This window comes from Ranitomeya variabilis, chromosome 3 (genome assembly GCF_051348905.1).
Source record: "Ranitomeya variabilis isolate aRanVar5 chromosome 3, aRanVar5.hap1, whole genome shotgun sequence".
NCBI classification, from domain to species: domain Eukaryota; kingdom Metazoa; phylum Chordata; class Amphibia; order Anura; family Dendrobatidae; genus Ranitomeya; species Ranitomeya variabilis.
Window position 1 is genome coordinate 277411503 of NC_135234.1, and position 25413 is coordinate 277436915.

At 44.4% G+C, this 25413-nt stretch overlaps 1 protein-coding gene across 2 annotated transcripts in view; it reads right to left on the reverse strand.

The window, feature by feature from the left end:
- The window catches only part of ITPR3 (inositol 1,4,5-trisphosphate receptor type 3), an 825364-nt gene that overhangs the window by 487158 nt on the left and 312793 nt on the right, over positions 1-25413 (reverse strand). For both annotated transcript variants that reach the window (XM_077295501.1, XM_077295502.1), the window contains one exon: positions 6916-7077. In XM_077295501.1, the coding sequence (XP_077151616.1) occupies positions 6916-7077 (162 nt within the window). The remainder of the gene's footprint in view (positions 1-6915; positions 7078-25413) is intronic.

The window sequence follows — 25413 nt, forward strand, 5'->3', positions numbered from 1 at the left end:
AAGAAACGTAGATTTCTGATAGTTAGTATAGTGGCTGGAGACGAGATGATCCCTCAGATTTTTCCCTCTTCTGTATGCAATGGAGGGCTTAGTCGGGATAAATTTGGATAAAATAGGGTCTACCCGCAGAATTGGCCAGGCATTTTGTAGAGCAGCCTGAACCCTATCCGACTGAGAGCTATAGGTGGTAATGAACCTAGTAACTTGTCCACCGGAGGATCTTGACTGGGAGTGATTGTATAAAAGTTCCGGGCGAGAGGAATGTTTAGCCCTATGATATGAACGCTTGATCATCCGACGACTATATCCCCTAGAAAGGAAACGTTCCTTCAGTTCCTCTGCCCTATGCTCAAAATCAGAAGAGCATATCCTACGGATTCGGAGGAACTGACCAATGGGAACAGATGCAATCATGTGTCGCGGATGACCAGACGTGGCATGGAGCAATGTATTAGTAGTTGTAGCTTTTCTGAAAATGTCAGTATGCAGAATACCCGAGGGGTCCCTCTTTATAGTAACATCCAGGAAATCCAATACTGACCCACTATGACAAAATGTAAGATGGATATTACGATCATTGCTGTTCAAAGTCGCAATAAGCTGTGCAAGGTCGACAGGAGTGCCCTGCCAGATGAAAAAGATATTGTCAATGTAGCGTGTCCATAACGGGACACGCTCCATAGACCCCAATTCATCAGACAGGAAGAAGTCCCTCTCCCACAGCCCCAGGAAGAGACCCGCATAGGACGGCGCAAAAGCCGCCCCCATGGCGGTCCCCTGGAGCTGTAGGTAGAAGCACCCCTTAAAGACAAAGAAATTGTGGGTGAGGGTGAACTCCAATAGTTCCAGCAGAAAGGCACGAATCCCTGCCGATAGGGAAGAGGACGCGAGGAAGAACCTCACCGCCTCCAATCCATCCCTATGTCGAATGTTGGTATACAGGGACTCTACATCCGCCGAAACCATTAGAGAATCACCCTCATGTCCTGGGCATTCAGGCGGCAGCGGGCCACGAGGACACAGCCTCGCTCAAGACGATCCCCCGCCACTTCAAGAGGTTTCACAATTGTGTTGACACGCTCTTGAGGGTGCGGGGGATTGACATCATCAAAATAAACGTACGTGGTGGTGAACTAACAAAGAAATTGAGTAGGCTAGAGGCGAGATGGATCTGGCAGTTGAACACGGTACACCCCCATGGCCTTAATGACTGTCTCTCCTTTGCGGCATTCCTATAGCCCGAGTATTGCTGAGCAACATTGATTACTTTGTGCATCGGGATTGTATTTTATGTGTTTTTTTATTGTTATTGCATTTTTAATACTTTATTTTTTAGCTCTAGACCATCGTTCTGCCTTGACATCTGTATATTGGTTATACCCGCTATCTCTGCCATCTGAGTGAACCAAGATGAACATCATTTTGATATATTTTGAGCTCATTATTTGCATGATATTTTGTTATTATGTATGTGTATATTTGTTCTTTCATTATTTATTTTTATATTAGTTGATATGTCACCTTGGTTTTTCGTGGTGTTATTTTGTAAATGTATGTTGGGTATTTATATGTAGCCGTCGTAGTTACATCACTATATATAGTTGCTGACTTTCAATATATTTTGACATGATAGTTCTGGGCATCTATCTGGATGTGCTATATGTTTTTTGCTTTATTTAATATTTTTGTATGTCTTCTTAACAGCTGCATCTTAGATATGCGGATATTTTCATTTTTGTTTATTTATACATATGCCCGGTCTTAGGTATAAGTACCATTTACATCTTGTCCACGTTTGTGACATCTGTGATGCCCTTTTATATTGTACGATATGTAGTCCTGGCATTTTGCCCTGTTTAAATATGGCCGTACGCCTATTTCTGGTTTTGCGCATGTCAGTCCCGCCCTACTTCCGGTACGCCGTCTCACGCTGGTGTGCATGGGCCCGTGCTTCCCGGCGTTGTGTGGCGGTTACCGCTAGTATAGCACATATATGATTGGCCTACTGGTCCTGCGGCTTCTATTTAAACAAGTCTTTCTGTGTCATGGCACGCCCCCTGAAGAAGGATCTCCGAAACGCACGTTGGGGTGAGCTGGAGCCGTTTCCTCTCCTTGGTTACATCCTGGGTATGTTACCTATGCTATTAACTATGCATCTACACGCTGTGATTGTTTACTTTAGTCAACATTGTTCTATCTATATGCTGTAAGTAGATCCTATTACTATATGGGATAATCCCCGTCTTTGCATATTATGCATTGCTATATATGAGGAACGTTCTTGTGTCTCCATGCAGTTTACGGTGGCTATTGGCCATTTTACCCACTACTGTCAGTCTTCCTTGTTTTATTTGTAAATCTATTTAATAAAGTTTATATCTTTGTATTACTTGGATGTCTTGCACCATTCTTTCCTATTAGTTGTTCTTTGCTGTTTCAGCATGGTGTTGTCCTACTATATCCATAGCTAGCAGGTTGTTATTCATATTTTGTTAACCTGTTTATCTCCACCATGGTCTTATGGTTACAATTTTTCTGCCTGCTCTGTATTCCTTGTGTTTACATAGTCAGCAGAGTAGCCCAGCCACCCACCGCCTGTTTACCTAAGTACTATTTTTAACGGCATCTGGCCCAGGAAATCCTTTTGGGCCTAGTAGAATTTAGTGCTATTCAGCAGCGTACCCCACCCATGAAGCAAGCTACACCGCCCGTTTACCTAACTACTATTTTGTAACGGCATCTAGCCCGGGAAATCCTTTTGGGCCTAGTAGAATTTAGTGCTACTCGGCAGCGTACCTCACCCATGAAGCAAGCTACACCGCCTGTTTACCTAAGTACTATTTTTAACGGCATCTGGCCCAGGAAATCCTTTTGGGCATAGTAGAATTTGGTGCTACTCAGCAGTGTACCCCACCCATGAAGCAAGCTACACCGCCTGTTGATCTAATTACTAATTTTTAACTGCATCTAGCCCAGGAAATTGTTTTGTACCTAATAGCATTTTGTGCTACTCAGCACAGTACACCACCCATGAAGCAAGCTACACCGCCTTCTTTCTTTCTCAATCTAACCCCTCGGCTCTGGGGTGTCCACTCTCCCTCTAGCTCTCTCCTTCTCACAGGTGGACTAGCACGTGTTTTCACACTGTGGCGAATCTTTTGGGCCCAGGCATAAGAAGTCGTCGAGGTAATGGATAATATGTGCCGCCTTACAAACGTCCATGACGACACATTCGAGGAAGCAACTAAATGCCTCAAATAGTGAGCAGGATATGGAGCAACCCATGGGCAAACAGCAATCTATGTAGTATGCTCCTTCACAGAAGCAGCCCAATGGGAGGACACTATTCGGAGGCACAGGTAGTAACCGGAACGCCCCCTCAATGTCTGTTTTGGCCATTAGGGTGCCCCTTACCAACCTCTGGACCCGCCTGATTGCCTCATCAAAGGAGGTACAGTACATAGTACTGTACTTGGTTCCGCGTCGATGTTGTCGTTTACTGACCTGCCCCTTGGATATGACAAATGGTGGATTAGTCTGAATGTATTGGGTTCATTTTTTGGCACAACTCCCAACGGGGGTACCACTACGTCTTCTAAGGAAAGTGTTCTGAATGGACCCGCCGCCATTCTACCTAAAGATATTTATTTTTTTATTTTTTTTTTGTCAAGACGTCTGGGTGTTGGTAGAGTGAGTTTAGATTTTTACTCCAGCCTTTCTTGATTATAGAAGGGCATGACATGCCTATATCTGTGTCTCCTCCTCTTTTTACTCCTCCACCTCTTTTCTTTTCGCATGACTATATGTAGTTGTGACTTTTCCATGTGTTTGTTGTGTCTTCTGAGCAGTTTGTCAGCTTTTGGACACCTTTTAAGGTGTTTTCTATGTGTTTTCCATGTGTTTTCCATGTGTTTTCCATGTGTTTTCCATGTGTTTTCCATGTGTTTTCCATGTGTTTTCCATGTGTTTTCCATGTGTTTTCCATGTGTTTTCCATGTGTTTTCCATGTGTTTGTGTTTGCCTGCCATTGGTTTCAATGGGATTCGACGGTGTTCATCGAACGTTCGACGAACAGTTTGTCGAACACGTCCCTGTTCAATGAACCGAACCCGAACACTAGGGAGGTGGCTCATCTCTATTTGTGACTATCCATCTTCCTCTTGATTACATTCCAGAGATTTTCAGTGGGGTTCAGGTCTGCAGATTGGGCAGGCCATGACAGGGATTTGAGGTGGTGGTGGCATTGTTCTGCTGCAAAAACTAGTTCTCAGAGTGGGGGGAACATTGCCTGAGCAAAAGGAATCAACTGGTTTTCCAGGATAACCTTGTATGCAGCTTGATTCATACATCCTTCGCAAAGAACAACCTGCCCAATTCCAACCTTGCTGAAGCATTCCCAGATCATCAACGATCCTCCACCAAATTTCAGAGTGGGTGCTCTGTGGCTTGTACGCCTCTCCAGGTCTAACCATTAGACGACCAGGTGTTGATCTGGGGATGCTTCAGCAAGGCAGGAATTGTGCAGGTTAATCTTTGCGGCGGACGTATGAATCAAGCCGCATACAGGTTATCCTGGAAAAACAGGTGATTCCTTCTGCTCAGGTAATGTTCCACAACTCTGAGGACTGTTTTTTGCAGCAGGAAAATGAGGTACATTGATGAAGGTTGAATTAGACCGAAACGTCTGTTACTGTATGTACTGAACTTTATAAAATTTTCACCTCATCCATGTTGGGCGTGCCAAGTTTTTTTATAATATCGGGAGATGTGACTGCTCGACCCAGCCTCCGGTGATACACTGACAGGATATAATCGCTCCTGCAGAGCATCACAGAATTCACTGGAGTTCGTCCTCTCACTTACGGCATCGCTGCATGAGAAATTTTTCACGCAGCGGTGCAGCAAGTGACAGCACAAACTCTGGTGAAATCTCACGGTGGCACAGTGATACACTACGGGAGGATTACCTCCTGTCAGTGTATCACCGGAGGTCGAGCAGAGCAGTCACATCTACACGTGAGATCGTAATGGGATACTCGTTATTAAATGGACTACGGCGGACAGGGAGTATATGGTAGTTTATTTAATTTTTGTTGCAGGAGAATGAGGGCATTGGGGATTAGGCGAGTTTGAATGTTTTTTTTTTATTTTTTACAATTGAACACAGTCGCCGGATGATGGGACTACTGTCCCATCATCGGCTTATGCTGTCATAGCTGGATGGGAGTAGTAGTCCCATCAGACAATGCCTGGCTATACATACCTGCAGACACCCGCTGACAACCGTATGCACACACCTGCAGACTGACACAGACACGCACATATTCTCCGCTCACACAGTCTCCGCCCACACACTCTTCCTCCTTCTTTTCTGCAACGTTTTTGGCATACAAATCTGCAAACCTTTTTACACCTGCGGTTTTGCTGCGGATTTGACTGACTCGGTGTAAGTCAATGGGTACAGAAACGCTGCAGATCCGCAAAAAGATTTGACATGCTGCAGAAAATAAAATGTTGTGAATCAGTGCGGAATTTTCAGCAGAATGTGCACACCAATTCTGGATTCCCATTGATTAACATTGCTTGAGCTACCCTTTGCGGATTTGGTGCAATTCCACATAGAAAAAACATGTGCACATAGCCTTAGTGTATGAAGTGTGGTGTTTACATACAGCAGTTTTATGTTATGTCATGTCATGTTATGTCATATGTTATGTATACAGGACAGTCTAAGTGTATCATATGTAATGAGTTTGGCAGAGTCCCATTGTATCCTATGAGATGTATGCAGCAGAATCTAAGCATATGCTATAAGATATATACAGCAGAGTCTCAGTGTATCCAATGTTATGTATATTCAGCAGAGTTTCATTATATCCTATGTGATGTATACAACAGAGTCCTAGTGTATCCAATGTGGTGTATATAATAGAGTCATAGTGTATCACGTATGATGTATGTATTAGCGTCTTATACTGTATGTTGTTTATACATGAAAGTCTCAATGTATGATATGTGATGTACACAGCAGAGCCTCGGTGTATGTTATATGATGTATATAGCAGTCTTAGTTTATCCTTTCTGATGTGTGCAACAACGTCTCAATGTCTTCTATGTAATCTACACCGGAGTCTCAGTATATCCTATGTGATGTATACAGCAGTCTCAGTGTTTCCTATCTAATACATGCAACAAAGTCTCAGTGTATCCTATGTGATGTAAACATTAGTCTCATTGTATCCTATGTGATGTATACAGCAGAAACTTATTTTATTCTATGTAATCTATTCAGCAATCTCAGTGTGTCCTATGTTATGTATCAGAGTCTCAGTATACACAATGTGATGTATATAGCAAAATCTCAGTTTATGCTATGTTCTGTATACAGCAGACCCTCAGTTTATTCTTTGTGATCTAGACAGCCGTCTCAATGCATCCTATGATGTTTACAGCAGAGTCTCAGTGTATCATGTGTGATATATACTGCAGAGTTTCGGCATATACTATGTGATGGTCTGGTGGGATCTGATGTGCTATAGTGTATGACATGCCTCCAGTTGCCATATCAACTCATCAACATGCCATGATCTTGCTACAGGGGTGCCAATTGGGCTGAGAGAGGGAACGCTTTCCTATTACCAAACTCCTCATGTGCCTCTGTCACTACTGACAGTGGAATATCAAGGGTTAACCTGCTGGGATTGAAGACAACACCAATCTTTACAGTTTCAGTAGAAGCTCTGGAAATCCTTCATTCTCCTGTATCTGATTGCGAACAACAAAATGAGCATGTCCATCATGGAACACAAAGTGACATGCTCAGTATGGATATGTGCATAAAATGGCTTGAAGGATGAAATACAGTTTTACGATGTCAATATTAAGACGTTTGAATAAGACAACCAGCTGCATTACCTGGTTCTTTCTATAATCATCCTGAGAGTGACGGAGAACTCGATAACACAGTCTGAACATATACTGGTATGGAGCATTTTTTTGGTCAGATAGCTCTTCAAGCCTAAGTAAAGGACCATCAACACCTTTGTCTTTAAAAGGTGCTTTAAGGATTCCAAAAATCTAAAAAAAAATATCAAGGTGAGACCAACTGTTACAAAGAATTAAATAAAAACATTAAATAACGCGTAATACAGAAAAACTAAGGAAAACACTTTGAATAGAAAATAATAAAATAAATCTGGTCCTCAGATGATCTTAAATTTAGGTAAATACAACCTTGAATGAACAACAACTTTACATGACAAATTGCATTGTGTCCTTATTTACTTAACAAAAACTAGGCAAGAATGCAGAAGGAATGTGTGAAAAATTAAGTATACCATTACTGCTTCCATAGGAGGTAATCGTGTAAGCAGGGCCGGCTTTAGACAAATTGGAGCCCTAGGCAAAATTTAAAGTGGGGCCCCCATGTCCATATAAAACACATACGGTACATGTTACGCCAATATTGGTGTCACCAGTGTGCCATCCATGTGCCATCTGTGTTTTTCTGGTATGGATACTGGAAATGAAATTACAAAGCTTCTCATATACTTTCCAAGTTGAACACGGATGGCATATGGACAGCACACGGACGGCATGTTTACAAGGACTCATAGACTTGCATTGGCCCTTGTCATCTGTGCTGCTGGAAAAACATGGACATGAGTGCAGCACCATAGGTCAAATAGGGCACACGTGACATATGTGAAAAACATGATCGGTCATGTGACGGGGGTCGTACAGTCACATAATACAAAACATTAGCAGAATTGCCGTCTTTTTCTACATCCTACCTCACAAACAGCAGAATAAAAAGAGATTTTAAAAAGTCCTACATGTCCCCTAAACTACTCCGCTAAATCCCCTGTTGCTCCTAGGCCAATGGTTCGGTGTCCCTGATGGTTATTATTCACTTTGCAGCTATAATATAAGGTGAAGCCACAAGACCCCCTGCAGCCCAGTGCTAAGACTGGCAGACACCCCCGGAGCCACAAGACCCCTGAAGCCCAGTGCTGAGACTGGCAGAGACCCCCGGAGCCACAAGACCCCTGCAGCCCAGTGCCAAGACTGGCAGAGACCCCCGGAGCCACAAGACCCCTGCAGCCCAGTGCTCAGACTAGCGGAGACCCCGGAGCCACAAGACCACTGCGGCCCAGTGCTAAGACTGGCAGAGACCCCCGGAGCCACAAGACCCTTGCAGCCCAGTGCTGAGACTGGCCGAGACCCCCGGGGCCACAAGACCACTGCGGCCCAGTGCTAAGACTGGCAGAGACTCCCAGAGCCACAAGACCCCTGCAGCCCAGTGCTTAGACTGGCAAAGACCCCCTGAGCCACAAGACCACTGCAGCCCAGTGCTGAGACTAGCGGAGACTATTGGAGCCACAAGACCCCTGCAGCCCAGTGCTGAGACTGGCAGAGACCCCCAGAGCCACAAGACCATTGCGGCCCAGTGCTGAGACTAGCGGAGACTCTCGGAGCCAAAAGACCCCTGCAGCCCTGTGCTAAGACTGGCAGAGACCCCCGGAGCGACAAGACCCCTGCAGCCCAGTGATAAGACTAGCGGAGACCCCCGAAGCATCAGTGCTGGTGCCACGGGGGATTCATCATTTCATGCGAATTATTTTTACATTCTCAGAAAACCCCTGTTGTGTCAGTTCACACCCACCATTTTTGCTGCGGATTGATCTGCAGTGTTGGCAGGAAATATTCAGCATTTGTGCAGCCTTTTCACTTGCATTTTTGTGTCCCCTTCATTTGAATAGGGAAAGAAACGCTGAAAGACGACAGCAACAGGTTTATAAAAAAAAAAGTGTCTCCTGGCCGATGTCGGTGTCTGGCTGCTGTACTGGGACAACGCGGAATAGTATAGTAGACTGCACTAGACCACACAATAGTACATTAGGCCCTGTTCACACTGCACTTCTGCTGTGCGTCCGGGGGCTCTGCCTGAATCCCCTAAGATAGGATTCATATAAATCCTCGACGGGGCCACAGACTGCACTGACACAAGCAGAGGTCAAAGGAATTTGTTTTTTTCCGAAATTGACTGATTATTTTCTTAGGCCAGGTGCACACGATCAGGAATTGGCAACGCTTTGGATGCAGCTCATGTCCGATGCCGGCTATTGAACGCAGGTGACTCCACATGTGACCACTGAATAGCGCAGATTCACCGTGCCCAATACATTGTACGGGTGACATTTCTCTCAGCAAGATAAATAGACATTCTGCAGTCTGGAAAGATGAGCCGCATGTCCGTCTCTGCAGGTGAGCCGTAGGCGTCTATGGACTCCTAGTGGACATGGGATTTCTTGCGATCCCATCCACTATGCTGTAACATCTGGACACTGCACAAGTACACAGCGTCCAACCCGCAGCAATTACTTATCGTGTGCACCTACCTTCAGAGTCTGTTTGTGTTTTTTTGTCAAAAAGTGTCCACTTTTCTGTGGCTGATGGAACACACGGACACGTACAGAAAAAAAAAATATCACCTGTGGAATTCATTTGAACTCCATTCCTGTCATTGCAATCTATGGTTCAATATAGGATTCAGGCAGAACGCACCGGGTGCAGTAAAGAGTGTGAACAGACCCTAATGTAAGACACAGGCATTAAACATACCATATTTTTTGTATCATAAGATGCACTTTTTTCCCAAAAAAATTTGGGGGGAAAATGGGGGTGCATCTCATAATGCAGATATACCTTACCAGCCGCGGTGCAGCAGGGTCCACATTCTCTGCAGGCCGCAGGCTGGGATGAAGGGGTGATCGCATGTGCGGTGCCCAACTGCAGGTGTTCGGTGCTGCGGGTGTACGGTATTGTGGGGTCTCTGCTGACATTTTGTGATAGGCCAGAGACCCCCCCCCCGCAGTTGCATGGTTTCCTATAGGGTGGGCTCCGGGAAAATGGCTGCCAGGGGCGGTGCATGAGCAGATGGAGATCTCAGCACCACGATCTCGGGAGATTAGATTTCAGCGCTGAGAACTCATCTCCCGAGATCTTGGTGCCGAGATATCAGCGCATGCGCCGCCCCCGGCAGCCATTTTCCCAGGAGTCCATCACATAGGAAACCATGCCATGCAACTGGGGAGGCATGGTGGCTCAGTGGTTAGCACTGCAGCTTTACAGCGCTGGGCTCCTGGGTTCAAATTCCACTAAGGACAACATCTGCAAGGAGTTTCTATGTTCTCCCCGTATTTGCATGGATTTTCTCCGGGTACTCCGGTTTCTTCCCACATTCCAAAGACAGGGAATCTAGATTGTGAGCCCTATTGGGGACAGTACCACCAATGTCTGTAAAGTGCTGTGGAATTAATAGCACTATATAAATAAGTAAAAATAAATAAATAAACTGCAGGGGTTCTGGGCTTCCACAAAATGTCGGCAGAGCCCCTGCAGCACCGTACACCCGCAGTGGCGCACCGCATATCCGAACACCCTCTCATGCCGACCTGCAGCAACGATCCAGCAGCGACCCTGGGACCCCGCTTCACCTCAGCCACCACCCCCCGGTAAGTAATTAAGACACATGGATTATAAGAGGCACCAACATTTTATTAAAAAAAGTTTTATTCCTATTTTTCTCCTCAAAATTTGGGTTGCGTCTTATAATCCGGAGCATTTTATAAACTGCAAAATATGGTAAACTACTGATTCCTATTAGGCCGGCGTCACACTAGAGAGTTTTACGGACGTATGAGAGGCGCAAAAACAACGCATTACACACGGACCAATGTTTCTCTATGGGGCAGCTCCTATCTGCCGTGTATTTCACAGCCGTATATTACGGGCTGAGAAAATCGCTGCATGCTGCGTTTGTCAGCGTATTGCGCAAAAAATCAACCAATGAAAGTCTATGGGGGTGAGAAAAATACAGATTGCACACAGACCCTCAGTGTGACTTGCAAGAAATGAGCACCAGTGGGAACTTTTCTGAATATTTTCCCAAGCTAGAGTTCATATGAGTTTCTGCCACCAGGGGGCGCATCACCGCAAGTCTACAAAGCTACGTTCCCCTGCATTCCATTCATTGCCCAGTTTTTACAGCCAGGAGCTACAGCTGCATTAGCAGGCTCCTGGTTGTAAATTTATTTAACCCCTTCAGATGGATTTACAGTGTGGGACGTGAGACTGAGCGCTGGAGTAGTATGGGATATTGTTGCTTTTTTTTTTTGCTTTTCTTTTACAGAACGAGGGACTTCAGGTGGATTAAGCATACAATAAAGATTTTAAAACCCCACGTGTGTATTTATTTCATTAAAATACTTTATTCATAATGTGTGTGTGTATTATTAACCCTTTACTACTACTGGATTAAAAATGAATAGGTGTCTTATTGACATCTCTCCATTATTAACCAGCTTAATGTCACCTTACATTAGCAAGGTGACATTAACCCATATTAACTCCATATCCCACCACTACAGGGAAGTGGGAAGAGAGTAGCTAATTGCCAAAATAGGCACATCTTACAGATGCACCTTTTCTATGGTGGCTGGGGGCCGATGTTTTTAGCCAGGGGGGGGGCGGTGGGCAACAACCATGGTCCCTCTCTAGGCTATTAATATCTGCCCTCAGTCACTCGCTTTCCCTCTGGCGAAGAAAATTGTGCGGGAGCCCACGTCAGTTTTTTCCATGATTTATCCCTTTGTTTTAACACCTAGAGCCCCAAAATTTTGCACACAGGCACTTCTAACATTAGTAGTGAGGAATATGTAAAAAAAACTAAGGGATATGAAATGGTTTACTGTATGTAAACCATGTCTCAAATACTGTCGGGTTTGATAAGGAGATAGCAAAAGCCGGCAAATGAATTACCGGCTTATAAGCTATCTAGCGCTGTATTAAATATATATTATATATATATATATATATATATATATATATATATATATATATATATATATATATATATATATATATATATATATATATATAGTGGGAATATAGCTCAGCAGGGATCTTTGCTTTGGCCCAAGCAGGTGGCTATGGAGTCACAACGGACAATATCAGGCTACCGAGTTCCACACAGGTATGCACCAGGTATTTATTGTACACACTTGTCGTACAATGTTACACGTGCCAAACATGAAATAAAATGTCTAAAGCCGTCTGGCCACTAACTAACAATAAGTTTCTAACTACAAAATAAACCTACACAATAACAGAGAAGTTTATGCAGCCTTACTGTGTCAGCTTCCCAGACCAGCAGATGAGAGAGTGAGATCCCAGTAGCTCCTGATTATCAGCTGAAGCAGTCAGGAGACCAAAACCTGGACTGCATCTGTGGAGGGGAAGCACCAGTCCTTTCCACGCTGATCACTAAAGAAACCAGGACTGGATTACAGTGAAATAAACAGCTTCACAATCAATACTGGGAGACATATGAAATGAAACTGGGAGAAACGTATCTGTTTTCTAGTACTTCTCCCCTTGGTACCTCACACACCCCCTTCCTCTGTTCGAGCCCGTAGGGTCGGACATGATGAGTCACTAAGCAGTGCGTTCTAGACAACGCATCTGCATTCCCGTGTGCTGCGCCTGCCCTGTGCTCAACGGAAAATTTAAAAGGTTGCAATGCTAAGAACCAGCGTGTCACCCTCGCATTGCCCTCTTTTGCCCTGGCCATCCTCGTTAGGGGTGAATGGTCCGTCACTAGCCTAAATTGGCGACCTAGCAAATAATAGTGTAAGATGTATAGGGCCCATTTTACAGCCAGGGCTTCCCGCTCAACCACACTGTAATTCTTTTCTGCCTTCGTAAGCTTTCTCCTTAGATAGCCCACTGGGTGTTCTTCGCCATTCACATTTAAATAGTCTGTCACGGCACTCCTTATGTGAAAGTATATCTGGTGCTCAGAGAAGGGATGCCAACCCCTATAACTAATATATGAGAAAAAGTCCGGCACTTAGAGTTTCATGCAATTATATTTATTTGATGCTCCCAAAAGTCGATTTGTAACGTTTCGGTCTATTTGACCTTCATCAGACTATAACAAAAAAAGAAAAAACGAGACAAAAGAACAATAAATCCCACATCCATACATATATACAGAAGGTCCATCAAACATAAGACAGACATAATGACTCTCATATGGCATAAATATAGTATGATTCATAATCTCATAACAGCGATGTGTACATAAGATCAAGTCATAACAGCGATGTGTACATAAGGTCAAATCATTTCACAAAATTATAGCTATTAATAATGATCAGTCACGAGCCCACTCAGAATATAACTTCATATAAGAAAATAAATGTCCAACATCAATTAATGTTTATGTTTCCAACTCAGTATTACATCATCCACCGTACATTTGAGGGACAGAGCCATTTATATTAAGAGAGATGCCATTCATATTTCTGAGTATAACAACATATCCCATGTTTTCTATATAATCCTGCCTTGAAAAACCCATATGGTAGGCAGAAACCAAACTAAATTGAAAAATAAATGCTTACCACTAACTGCAGTAATAGAAAAAGACCGACGAGAGGAACATGTGACTCCTTCAGGAGTTCTACAAAACGAAAGTGAAAGTACAATAACGTCAGGAAAAATAAAAATAAAGTAAGAAACAAAATGTGAGTTCAAGTAAAAATCCCGATAGCTAATAAACAGGGGAAGCTTACCGCATATGAAAGAAGTGGTCCCGATACTGTTATCCGCAAAGAGCGGTGTGTGGAATGTCTGCATAGCACGCTGACATCGCGTCTATGCTCAAATAGCCCTTAACCCGGAAGTGACGTCAGTAAACAATGACTGAAGCGCTTAGTGGAACGCAACCACAACAACGGCGCTACCGGAAATGCGTCACCGCAGTGTCTAAAGGTCAGAACTCCTCTGTGGAACGCTGTAATGGAACGCAATAGTAGGCGGTGCATCTCCCATTGAAGAAGAAAAGTCCCAGTCCACGGTGAAACAGAATATTCAACGCTGGAACGTGTAGATAAGGTGAATATAGTGTAAAACAAAAGAATCAATTGGCTGCCTAAAGAAATAAAAGAAAAACAAAAGAAATAATTAAACAGGAATAGATAAGCTAGTAAACACTAAATGACCCAAATAGAAATGACAACTACTTATATTGAACAGTATAAGATAAATAATATATTGTTCATCCTTGGATTAATGGGCTATGACCAACAGATGCAAAATATACAGACACTATATGGTATCTCTCCAAAGTTCAGAAAACTCAAACAAGAAACAATTAAATGATACCCCAAACCTCATGACAGTCCCCAGGTCGCGAATTCAAAATCATCAATTGACCCTAATTATCATCCCGATAAAGAATGAGTTAATCTCTTCTCCCATATTCAGAAGAGACCCGTAAGGTTGAAGTCCCTATTAAGGCCCTTGGGTTCCAAACTTTGTAAAAAGTGGATCCAATAAGCCTCTCTTTCCAATAGTCTTTTATTTAAATTACCCCCTCTCCTATTCAGAGCAATCTGTTCCAAAACCAAAAAACGCAATTGCGCCACTGAATGTCCAGCCTCATGAATGTGATATGGAATTGGGAGATGGTGTTTCCCACAAACGAATATCCGATTTGTGATGTGAGATCCGATCTTTAATCACCTGTGATGTTTCTCCTACATAAATTTTACTGCACGGACATTTAATGGCATATACCACTTGTTTAGAATCACAAGTAAAAAATCCTCGGATAGGGATATCCGTGCCTGTCAATGGATGTGATATTTTGGGACCTTTTAAGACATTAGCACACTGAGCACACTGTAAGCACGGAAAAGTCCCCTTCCGCGGTGTTTTTAAAAACGTCTGTCGTGCAGTGTTAGAAGGTGAACCAATATCTGCTCTAACAATTTTATTCTTTAGATTACTCGGCCTTCTAAAACAAGGTAAAAAAGGAATTTGGAATTCTGGTATTCCTGGGAAACTCTCCTGTAATATATGCCAGTGTTTACGAATTTTACCATGAAGCTTATACATGTAAGGATGAAATGTATGAACCAAGGGAATCCTCTCAGATGCTTTTATACCCCTGTCTCTACTTACATTATTGCGACATTCGCGCAATACCTCACGTGGATAACCCCTTTGCACAAATTTATTCTCCATCTCTCCCAGGCGTTGTGAACATAAAGTTGAATCACTAACGATCCTACGTACCCTTTCAAATTGGGATCGATTTTTTTTACCGCTTTTGGATGACAACTCTGATAGAGTAAAAGATTGTTCCGATCTGTTTCCTTAACGTATAGATCCACCACTAGTGTACCATCTGACTTCTGAATCACCTTTGTATCTAGAAAATTAATTTCCGTAGTATCAAAATTTAAAGTGAAGGAAAGTTCAGGCCATACTGAATTTATCTGGTCAAGAAACCTATGAAGGCTGTCACATGGACCCCTCCACAAACAGAATACATCGTCGATGTACCTACGCCATAATATACAATGAGACTGATATAAATCATTCTTGTATACAAATTCCGACTCACCTTAGCGCCATTAAATGTCCGTGCGGTAAAATTTATGTAGGAGAAACATCACAGGCGATTAAAGATCGGATCTCACATCACAAATCGGATATTCGTTGTGGGAAACACCATCTCCCAATTCCATATCACATTCATGAGGCTGGACATTCAGTGGCGCAATTGCGTTTTTTGGTTTTGGAACAGATTGCTCTGAATAGGAGAGGGGGTAATTTAAATAAAAGACTATTGGAAAGAGAGGCTTATTGGATCCACTTTTTACAAAGTTTGGAACCCAAGGGCCTTAATAGGGACTTCAACCTTACGGGTCTCTTCTGAATATGGGAGAAGAGATTAACTCATTCTTTATCGGGATGATAATTAGGGTCAATTGATGATTTTGAATTCGCGACCTGGGGACTGTCATGAGGTTTGGGGTATCATTTAATTGTTTCTTGTTTGAGTTTTCTGATCTTTGGAGAGATACCATATAGTGTCTGTATATTTTGCATCTGTTGGTCATAGCCCATTAATCCAAGGATGAACAATATATTATTTATCTTATACTGTTCAATATAAGTAGTTGTCATTTCTATTTGGGTCATTTAGTGTTTACTAGCTTATCTATTCCTGTTTAATTATTTCTTTTGTTTTTCTTTTATTTCTTTAGGCAGCCAATTGATTCTTTTGTTTTACACTATATTCACCTTATCTACACGTTCCAGCGTTGAATATTCTGTTTCACCGTGGACTGGGACTTTTCTTCTTCAATGGGAGATGCACCGCCTACTATTGCGTTCCATTACAGCGTTCCACAGAGGAGTTCTGACCTTTAGACACTGCGGTGACGCATTTCCGGTAGCGCCGTTGTTGTGGTTGCGTTCCACTAAGCGCTTCAGTCACTGTTTACTGACGTCACTTCCGGGTTAAGGGCTATTTGAGCATAGACGCGATGTCAGCGTGCTATGCAGACATTCCACACACCGCTCTTTGCGGATAACAGTATCGGGACCACTTCTTTCATATGCGGTAAGCTTCCCCTGTTTATTAGCTATCGGGATTTTTACTTGAACTCACATTTTGTTTCTTACTTTATTTTTATTTTTCCTGACTTTATTGTACTTTCACTTTCGTTTTGTAGAACTCCTGAAGGAGTCACATGTTCCTCTCGTCGGTCTTTTTCTATTACTGCAGTTAGTGGTAAGCATTTATTTTTCAATTTAGTTTGGTTTCTGCCTACCATATGGGTTTTTCAAGGCAGGATTATATAGAAAACATGGGATATGTTGTTATACTCAGAAATATGAATGGCATCTCCTTTAATATAAATGGCTCTGTCCCTCAAATGTACGGTGGATGATGTAATACTGAGTTTGAAACATAAACATTAATTGATGTTGGACATTTATTTTCTTATATGAAGTTATATTCTGAGTGGGCTCGTGACTGATCATTATTAATAGCTATAATTTTGTGAAATGATTTGACCTTATGTACACATCGCTGTTATGACTTGATCTTATGTACACATCGCTGTTATGAGATTATGAATCATACTATATTTATGCCATATGAGAGTCATTATGTCTGTCTTATGTTTGATGGACCTTCTGTATATATGTATGGATGTGGGATTTATTGTTCTTTTGTCTCGTTTTTTCTTTTTTTGTTATAGTCTGATGAAGGTCAAATAGACCGAAACGTTACAAATCGACTTTTGGGAGCATCAAATAAATATAATTGCATGAAACTCTGAGTGCCGGATTTTTTCTCATATATTCTTCGTCATTCACTTCCTGTGACAACACTGCACCGAGGCCAACACCCGAGGCGTCCGTTTGGACAATAAACTCCCGTTTAAAGTCAGGGGCAACCAACACTGGTTGGTCACAGAGGACCGTTTTCAAATGTCGAAAGGCCTCCTCTGCTTCTGCGTTCCACTTTATTGTGATAGATTTTGACCCCTTGGTAAGATCTGTGAGAGGGGCCGCGATGGTGGCAAAATGTTTGATGAACCGCCTATAATAACCGACGATCCCTAAAAAAGCTCCAACTTGTTTTTTGGTGACCGGTCGTGGCCAATTCCGAATAGCGTCCACCTTATTGGTCTGTGGCTTTACGACTCCTCGCCCTATACTATATCCCAGATAGCGAGCCTCTTCCAATCCCAAGGTACATTTCTTGGGATTGGCAGTCAACCCAGCAGTTTTTTACAAAGTCTAAAACAGCTTGTACTTTTGGTAAATGTGTGTCCCAGTCATCACTAAAGACAATGATATCGTCCAAGTATGCGGACGCATACTGGACATGGGGTTTTAGGACAATATCCATTAGACGTTGGAAGGTGGCTGCTGCACCATGCAACCCAAATGGCATATCACGGTACTGGAACAGTCCCTGGGGTGTGACAAAGGCAGTTTTTTCTTTGGCTGAATCCGTGAGGGGAATCTGCCAATAACCTTTTGTTAAGTCGATAGTGGATATGTACCTAGCCGAACCCAGTCTCTCTATAAGTTCATCAACCCTCGGCATCGGGTAGGCATCGAATTTCGATACCTCACTTAGTTTCCGAAAATCATTACAAAATCGAATAGTCCCATCGGGCTTGGGCACCAACACGATTGGACTAGCCCAACCACTCCGGGACTCCTCAACTCCTCAATGACTCCAAGCTCTAACATTTTCTCAACTTCTTGGGCAATGGCTTGTCTCCGAGCCTCCGGAATTCGATATGGTTTTAGTCGTACCCGTGCCTGTGGATCAGTAACAATGTCATGTTTAATTAAGTGAGTACGGCCAGGAAGTTCTGAGAAAACCTCTGCGTTTTTCTGTATGAATTCCTTGGTCTCTCGTTTTTGACTTTCGGAGAGTGTCTCTGCAATACCCACTTTTGGCAGTGTTACCTGGGGGACATTTACCAAAGATGGTGGCGCCCTTCGAGGTCCATCACCAAGGGCAGCTCCTGCCATTAGACTCTCCCTGTCCCGCCAGGCCTTAAGCAAGTTTATGTGGTAGATTTGCTCGGTTTTTCTCTTGTCTGGTTGATGTATCTTATAATTCACTTCACCTACTCTCTCCAACACCTCGTATGGGCCCTGCCACTTCGCAAGAAATTTATTTTCTACAGTAGGTACTAATACGAACACCCTGTCTCCGTTGAAAGACCCGTGTTCTAGCCGCTCGGCTGTATACCCTGCTTTGGGCATGTTGTGCACGTTCTAAACATTCCTTAACTATTGGCATGACTGCCTCAATTCTATCTTGCATAAGCATTACGTGTTCAATTACACTACGATAAGGAGTCACCTCTTGTTCCCAAGTCTCTTTAGCAATATCTAACAGGCCTCTAGGACATCGCCCATAAACTAACTCAAAAGGCGACAAGCCTGTGGAGGATTGGGGTACTTCACGTATAGCGAACAGGAGATATGGTAGGAGAGCATCCCAATCCCTCCCGTCCTTATCTACCACCCTTTTCAATATTCCCTTCAGGGTTTTATTAAATCGCTCCACCAATCCATCAGTCTGAGGGTGATATACTGAAGTACGCAAGTGGGAGATTTTTAGTAGTTTACATAAGTCTTTAAGTATACGAGACATAAAGGGGGTCCCCTGATCCGTTAGTATTTCCTTCGGAATGCCGGTGCGAGAAAACATTAACAAGCTCCTTCGAAATTGCTTTTGCATTGGCATTCCGCAGGTGTACTGCTTCAGGGTAACGAGTGGCATAATCTAGTACTACCAAAATGTACTGATGACCCCTGGCAGATTTAACTAGTGGACCAACTAAATCCATTGATATCCTCTCGAAGGGCACCTCTATTATTGGTAAGGGCACAAGGGGGCTTCTAAAATGTGACATAGGTGCGGTCAATTGACACGTAGGACAGGACTGACAATACTGGGTCACGTCTCCCGCTAGACCCGGCCAAAAGAAACGTTGTAGAATACGGTGTTTTGTTTTTTCTCCTGCCAGGTGTCCCCCCCAAGGGATGTTTATGGGCCAGTTCCAAAACTACCTGGCGGAAGGACTTGGGCACCACTAGTTGCTCTACCACCACTCCTCGTACTTTGTCTATGTGATACAGCATATCCTGTTGCACCACCACATGTGGGAACTCATTTTGAGCCCCTGGGTACAATGGTCTTCCCTCAGAGACCTTTACATTTTCCCATGCCCTTGCCAGAGTAGGATCTTGGTGCTGAGCGGTCCCGAATTTACCACGGGCCACCTCAAGACCTGGCATTTCTATAGCTTCCTCTAGCTCATCTGTCTCGCCTGCATATACAGCCAGAGGTGAGTCTACAGATATGGGAGTTTCCTCTGAGATGCGCTCCCTTCATCTTGCTGCAATGGCTCAGGGGCTAGACCCACGGCACCGTCCTCGACTAGAGTGTCCACGCCATTTTTAAGGCTCCACAAGTCCCATAATAAGGGAAAGTCTCTCCCTAATATTACGTCATGTCCCATAGACTTTAGGACTGCCGCTTGATGTCTTTTAGTTCCTACTGGCGTGGCAAGGGAGACCCAGGCAGTGGGGTAGTTTTTTACATCACCATGGATGCAACTAATGCCCACGGTTAAGTTCGTTAGGGCTCTAGGGTCCACCAAACTGGCATGTACCAGAGTTACTTGACTGCCGGAATCCAAGACGGCATTCACACTATGGCCGTCGACCTCAAGGTAACACACGTCGTTCATTTCCTGTGAGGACCTCTGCAACACAGACCGACTGTACATACAACGAAAGTCGTTTCATAGCGTTACAATCCATTGGCTCTGTAGTCATTGGGCAGTTAGCTGCTACATGGCCAAGCCCGCGACATCGCCAACACTGTATAGGTCCTTGCCTCCTCACCGGGGACCCCAGAGAGGGTCTGCTGGCTTGCTGTGACCACCTACATAGTCCTTTATGGGTCTGCTAGCCTTCATTGCAACATTCTCTTCTTTTGAAGACGAAGTAGGTTTCGCAGAATTTCCTGGCGACTTCTTGGGAGTCCAGCGAGGTGATAACGTCCCTTGGAGTAGGCTTTCGGAAGCATTGTAGCATTCGACCATATTCACCAACTGGTCACCTCTGTATCTTAGCGGGTAAGGACCGCAGGTACTTGTCTAGAACAACACGTTCCACCATCTCTGCGGATGTCAAAGTCTCTGGTTGCAGCCTTTTTTTACTAGATGGATGAGATCATGCATTTGTGAGCGGGCTGGCTGATGCTCCACAAAAGTCCACAAGTGTACCCTCTGTGCTCGTACATATGTGTTTACTCCCAGCCTTGCCAGGATTTCGCCTTTTAATTTGGTATAGTCCATAGCATCCGCTCCACTTAGATCGTAATAGGCCTTTTGTGGATCTCCGCTCAGAAATGGAGCAACCACTTCAGCCCATCTATCCACCGGTAAATACTCACGTTCTGCAATACGTTCAAATACGGTGAGATACGCTTCTACATCATCATCAGCAGTCATTTTAAGCAAAGTCTTTTGCACGGCTTTCTGTGCACAAGCGACACTTTGTGCACGATCCCTCTCATCTCGGGGCTGCCGAAGCAAAGCCTGCTTTATTGCATTCAATTGCTCTTGCTGAATCTGGTTTTGCTGGTCCAGGGCTTGCTGGAAGTATTAGTCTGCTGTTGTTGAACATTTGCCTGCAGTAACTGTTTCACTAGTTCCTCCATATTACTGGACTATTGGCTCTTCAAAAGCACAGGAGCTTTCAGCCAGGACATAAACAGAGCACTTTCTCTGCAGTCACAGTCCAATAGCCACAATTGCCCGCATTCGAAACACCATTTATGGGAATATAGCTCAGCAGGGATCTTTGCTTTGGCCCAAGCAGGTGGCTATGGAGTCACAACGGACAATAGCAGGCTAGCGAGTTCCATACAGGTATGCACCAGGCGTATTTATTGTACACACTTGTCGTACAATGTTACACGTGCCAAACATGAATAAAATGTCTAAGGCCGTCTGGCCACTAACTAACAATAAGTTTCTAACTACAAAATAAACCTACACAATAACAGAGAAGTTTATGCAGCCTTACTGTGTCAGCTTCCCAGACCAGCATATGAGAGAGTGAGATCCCAGCAGCTCCTGATTATCAGCTGAAGCAGTCAGGAGACTAAAACCTGGACTGCATGTGTGGAGGGGAAGCACCAGTCCTTTCCACGCTGATCACTAAAGAAACCAGGACCGGATTACAGTGAAATAAACAGCTTCACAATCAATACTGGGAGACATATGAAATGAAACGGGGAGAAACATATCTGTTTTCTAGTACTTCTCCCCTTGGTATCTCACAATATATATACACATATATATTATATATACATATTTGTATGTACAGTACAGACCAAAAGTTTGGACACACCTTCTCGTTTAAAGATTTTTCTGTATTTTCAGGACTATGAAAATTGTACATTCACACTGAAGGCATCAAAACTATGAATTAACACATGTGGAATTATATACTTAACAAAAAAGTGTGAAACAACTGAAAATATGTCTTATATTCTAGGTTCTTCAAAGTAGCCACCTTTTGCTTTGATAACTGCTTTGCACACTCTTAGAACAAACCACCTTTTAAATGTATTATCCTTGGAACTTCATCATTAAAGGGAACCTGTCACCACGTTTTTGGAAGATGGGATAAAAATAGCGTTAAATAGGGGCAGAGGTGGGCATTACATTAGTGTGTTTGTTATGCGTTTATTACCCACCTAAGTTGCCGAAATACCTTTGCAAAGTCTCCGTTTTCGCCTGTCAATCAGGCTGGTCTGGTCAAAAGGGCGTTGTCTTCCCCCAGATTTTGCGTAGTTTTCCGTTGGTGGCGTAGTGGTGTGCGCATGCCCAAAGTCCTGAATCCTCTGCCAGGGGATTTAAAAGAGCGCGCTGTTCGTTTTCATTGGTGATCGGTGGGCGCGGCCATCTTCCTTTGGCCGCGCGTGCGCAGAAGCGGCGCTCTGCTGGCCGCGGCTTCAGGAAAATGGCCGCCGCGATATCCATCTGCGCACGCGCGGCATCCCGCGGCCATTTTCCTGAAGCCGCGGCCAGCAGAGCGCCGCTTCTGCGCACGCGCGGCCAAAGGAAGATGGCCGCGCCCACCGATCACCAATGAAAACGAACAGCGCGCTCTTTTAAATCCCCTGGCAGAGGATTCAGGACTTTGGGCATGCGCACACCACTACGCCACCAACGGAAAACTACGCAAAATCTGGGGGAAGACAACGCCCTTTTGACCAGACCAGCCTGATTGACAGGCGAAAACGGAGACTTTGCAAAGGTATTTCGGCAACTTAGGTGGGTAATAAACGCATAACAAACACACTAATGTAATGCCCACCTCTGCCCCTATTTAACGCTATTTTTATCCCATCTTCCAAAAACGTGGTGACAGGTTCCCTTTAAGGCAGTGAGGATTTAACCCACACCTCCTGCACAGTTTATATTTTCATACGGCCGTTGATCGGCTTGTGGATCTGCAGCAGCCGAAATCGCTACATGCTCTTCATTCAACAAAATCAGGTGAGCAATTCTAAGAAAGCTCTCTTGGTTATCTAAAGGATAAGACCCTATTTTGCGCTTTGTGTCTCCATTTTTTTTCCTATAGTTGCACACTCTTGACATTGTCTTGATGAGCTTTAAGAGGTAGTGTCACGGGAAGCCTAGGTAGGCAAGAGCTAATAACCCAGGCCCCTGCGATTTCCCTCAACTCTGGGAAACCCTGACTGACCCTCTCCCAGAGTTTACACTGATGGTGTGCATGTCTGGGCCTCCACCCTCACCCTGTCTCCTGTTTCAACCCTAGGCTGAAACCTCCACCCACCACCCAGTGAAGAGACCACTAACCAATACCCACAGTTAGCACAGACAAGGATAACGGAAAATATACACCACGCCGCAGTCACTCAGGAATACACAATAAATGCACAGGGCAAAACAAATACAAATATAGGAAGGAGGAAAATAAGACAAAGGGAAATATACACCACCAGATACGATACTCCTTTTCCTAGACCACCACTCCAGACCGAGATAACCAAGCACAAGACAGAAGCTATAATCGGAGACGCCCAATGATCAGAAGAACAATTTAAAGGCAGTGGGTGTGACCCAGCTTCCAATCCTAGCACCAGCTAAATTAACCCCGGACCAGCTAGACAAAATCTAGCCGACACCACTGAGCGCATAGTGGACAAAAGCAGAATTACCGCTGTCTGTTGAACGCCCTAGTATGAACAGCGTCCGACATGACAGTACCCCGCCTTCTACGAGGGACCCCAGGGCCCTCACGACTTATAGGACCCGGCTTGTCCGGATGGCGGCGATGAAACATACTGACCAGCCGATCCGCAAGAATGTCCGAGGCTGGTACCCAAGACCTCTCCTCCGGCCCATAACCATGCCAGTGTACCAAGTACTGTAAGGTGCGGCGCACTACATGAGAGTCAACCACCTTGGAGACTTCAAATTCCAAATTACCATCCACCAAGACTGGAGGAGGCATCGGTGTCGCGTCCACAAGACCCACCAACTTTTTTAGCAACGATCTGTGGAACACGTGTATCTTATACACCGTAGGAAGCTCCAATCGGTAAGCTACTGGGTTAATGACAGCGGTGACCTTAAATGGACCAATAAACCTAGGACCCAATTTAAGGGATGGTATTTTGAGTCTTATGTTTTTTGTGGATAACCACACCCAGTCATCCACACTCAGGTCCGGACCTGGCACACGCCTACTGTCAGCCACACGTTTGTACCTAGCACCCACACGCAAAAAGCGCTGCTTAACTCTCCTCCAGACTGATGACAGTTGTGCTCCTAACTGTTCTTCCTCCGGGACGCCGGAAGAGCCCCCCTGACTCAAAGTACAAACTTGAGGATGTAGCCCGTAAACACAAAAAAACGGAGACACCCCAGAAGACTCCTGGCGGTGATTATTGATGGCAAACTCAGCCAAAGGAAGGAACGTCGACCACTCCTCCTGGTTATCAGAAACAAAGCAGCGTAAGTACTGCTCCAAATTTTGGTTCATACGTTCGGTCTGACCATTCGACTGAGGATGAAACGCCGAAGAATGAGACAACTTGATCCCCAGCCGTGAGCAAAACGCTTTCCAACATTTTGCCACAAACTGAGTACCTCTATCGGAAACGATGTCAGACGGAACCCCATGAAGTCTGACCACCTACTGCACAAATACCTGAGCCAAAGTCTTAGCGTTAGGCAACGAAGGCAAAGACACAAAGTGCGTCATTTTTGAGAACCGATCAACAATCACCAAAATGACCGTGTTCCCAGCTGAGGAAGGCCAGTCAGTGATAAAATCCATGGAGATCTCCGTCCAAGGCTTACTAGGTACCTCGAGAGGAAGCAGTGTGCCAACAGGACGGGACCGGGGCGTCTTAGCCCTAGCGCACGTGGTGCAAGCTGACACGTATGAGACCACGTCCTGTTGGATTTTGGGCCACCAAAACCAACGTGACACCAACTCCAAAGTACCCCTGACCCCTGGGTGGCCAGCCAGGACAGCATCATGATGCTCCGCCAAAACCTTTAAGCGGAGATGAAGCGGTACAAACGATTTGTTGATGGGAAGCTCAGATGGTACCTCCTCTTGAGCCTCGGCAATCTCAGCCTCAACCTCGGTTGTGAGAACCGAAACCACAACACCCTTTTGGAGGATGGGTACTGGATCTTCCCAAGGTTCTCCCCCCGGAAAACAACTGGACAGAGCATCCGCCTTAGTGCTTTTAGACCCAGGTCTGTAAGTGACAACAAAGTTGAACCGCGTGAAAAACAATGCCCAGCGAGCCTGCCTGGGAGATAGACGCTTAGCAGACTCCAAATAAAGCAAATTCTTATGGTCGGTAATTACAGTAACCTGATGAACCGACCCCTCCAAGAAGTGTCGCCATTCCTCAAAGGCCAACTTGATTGCCAACAACTCCCT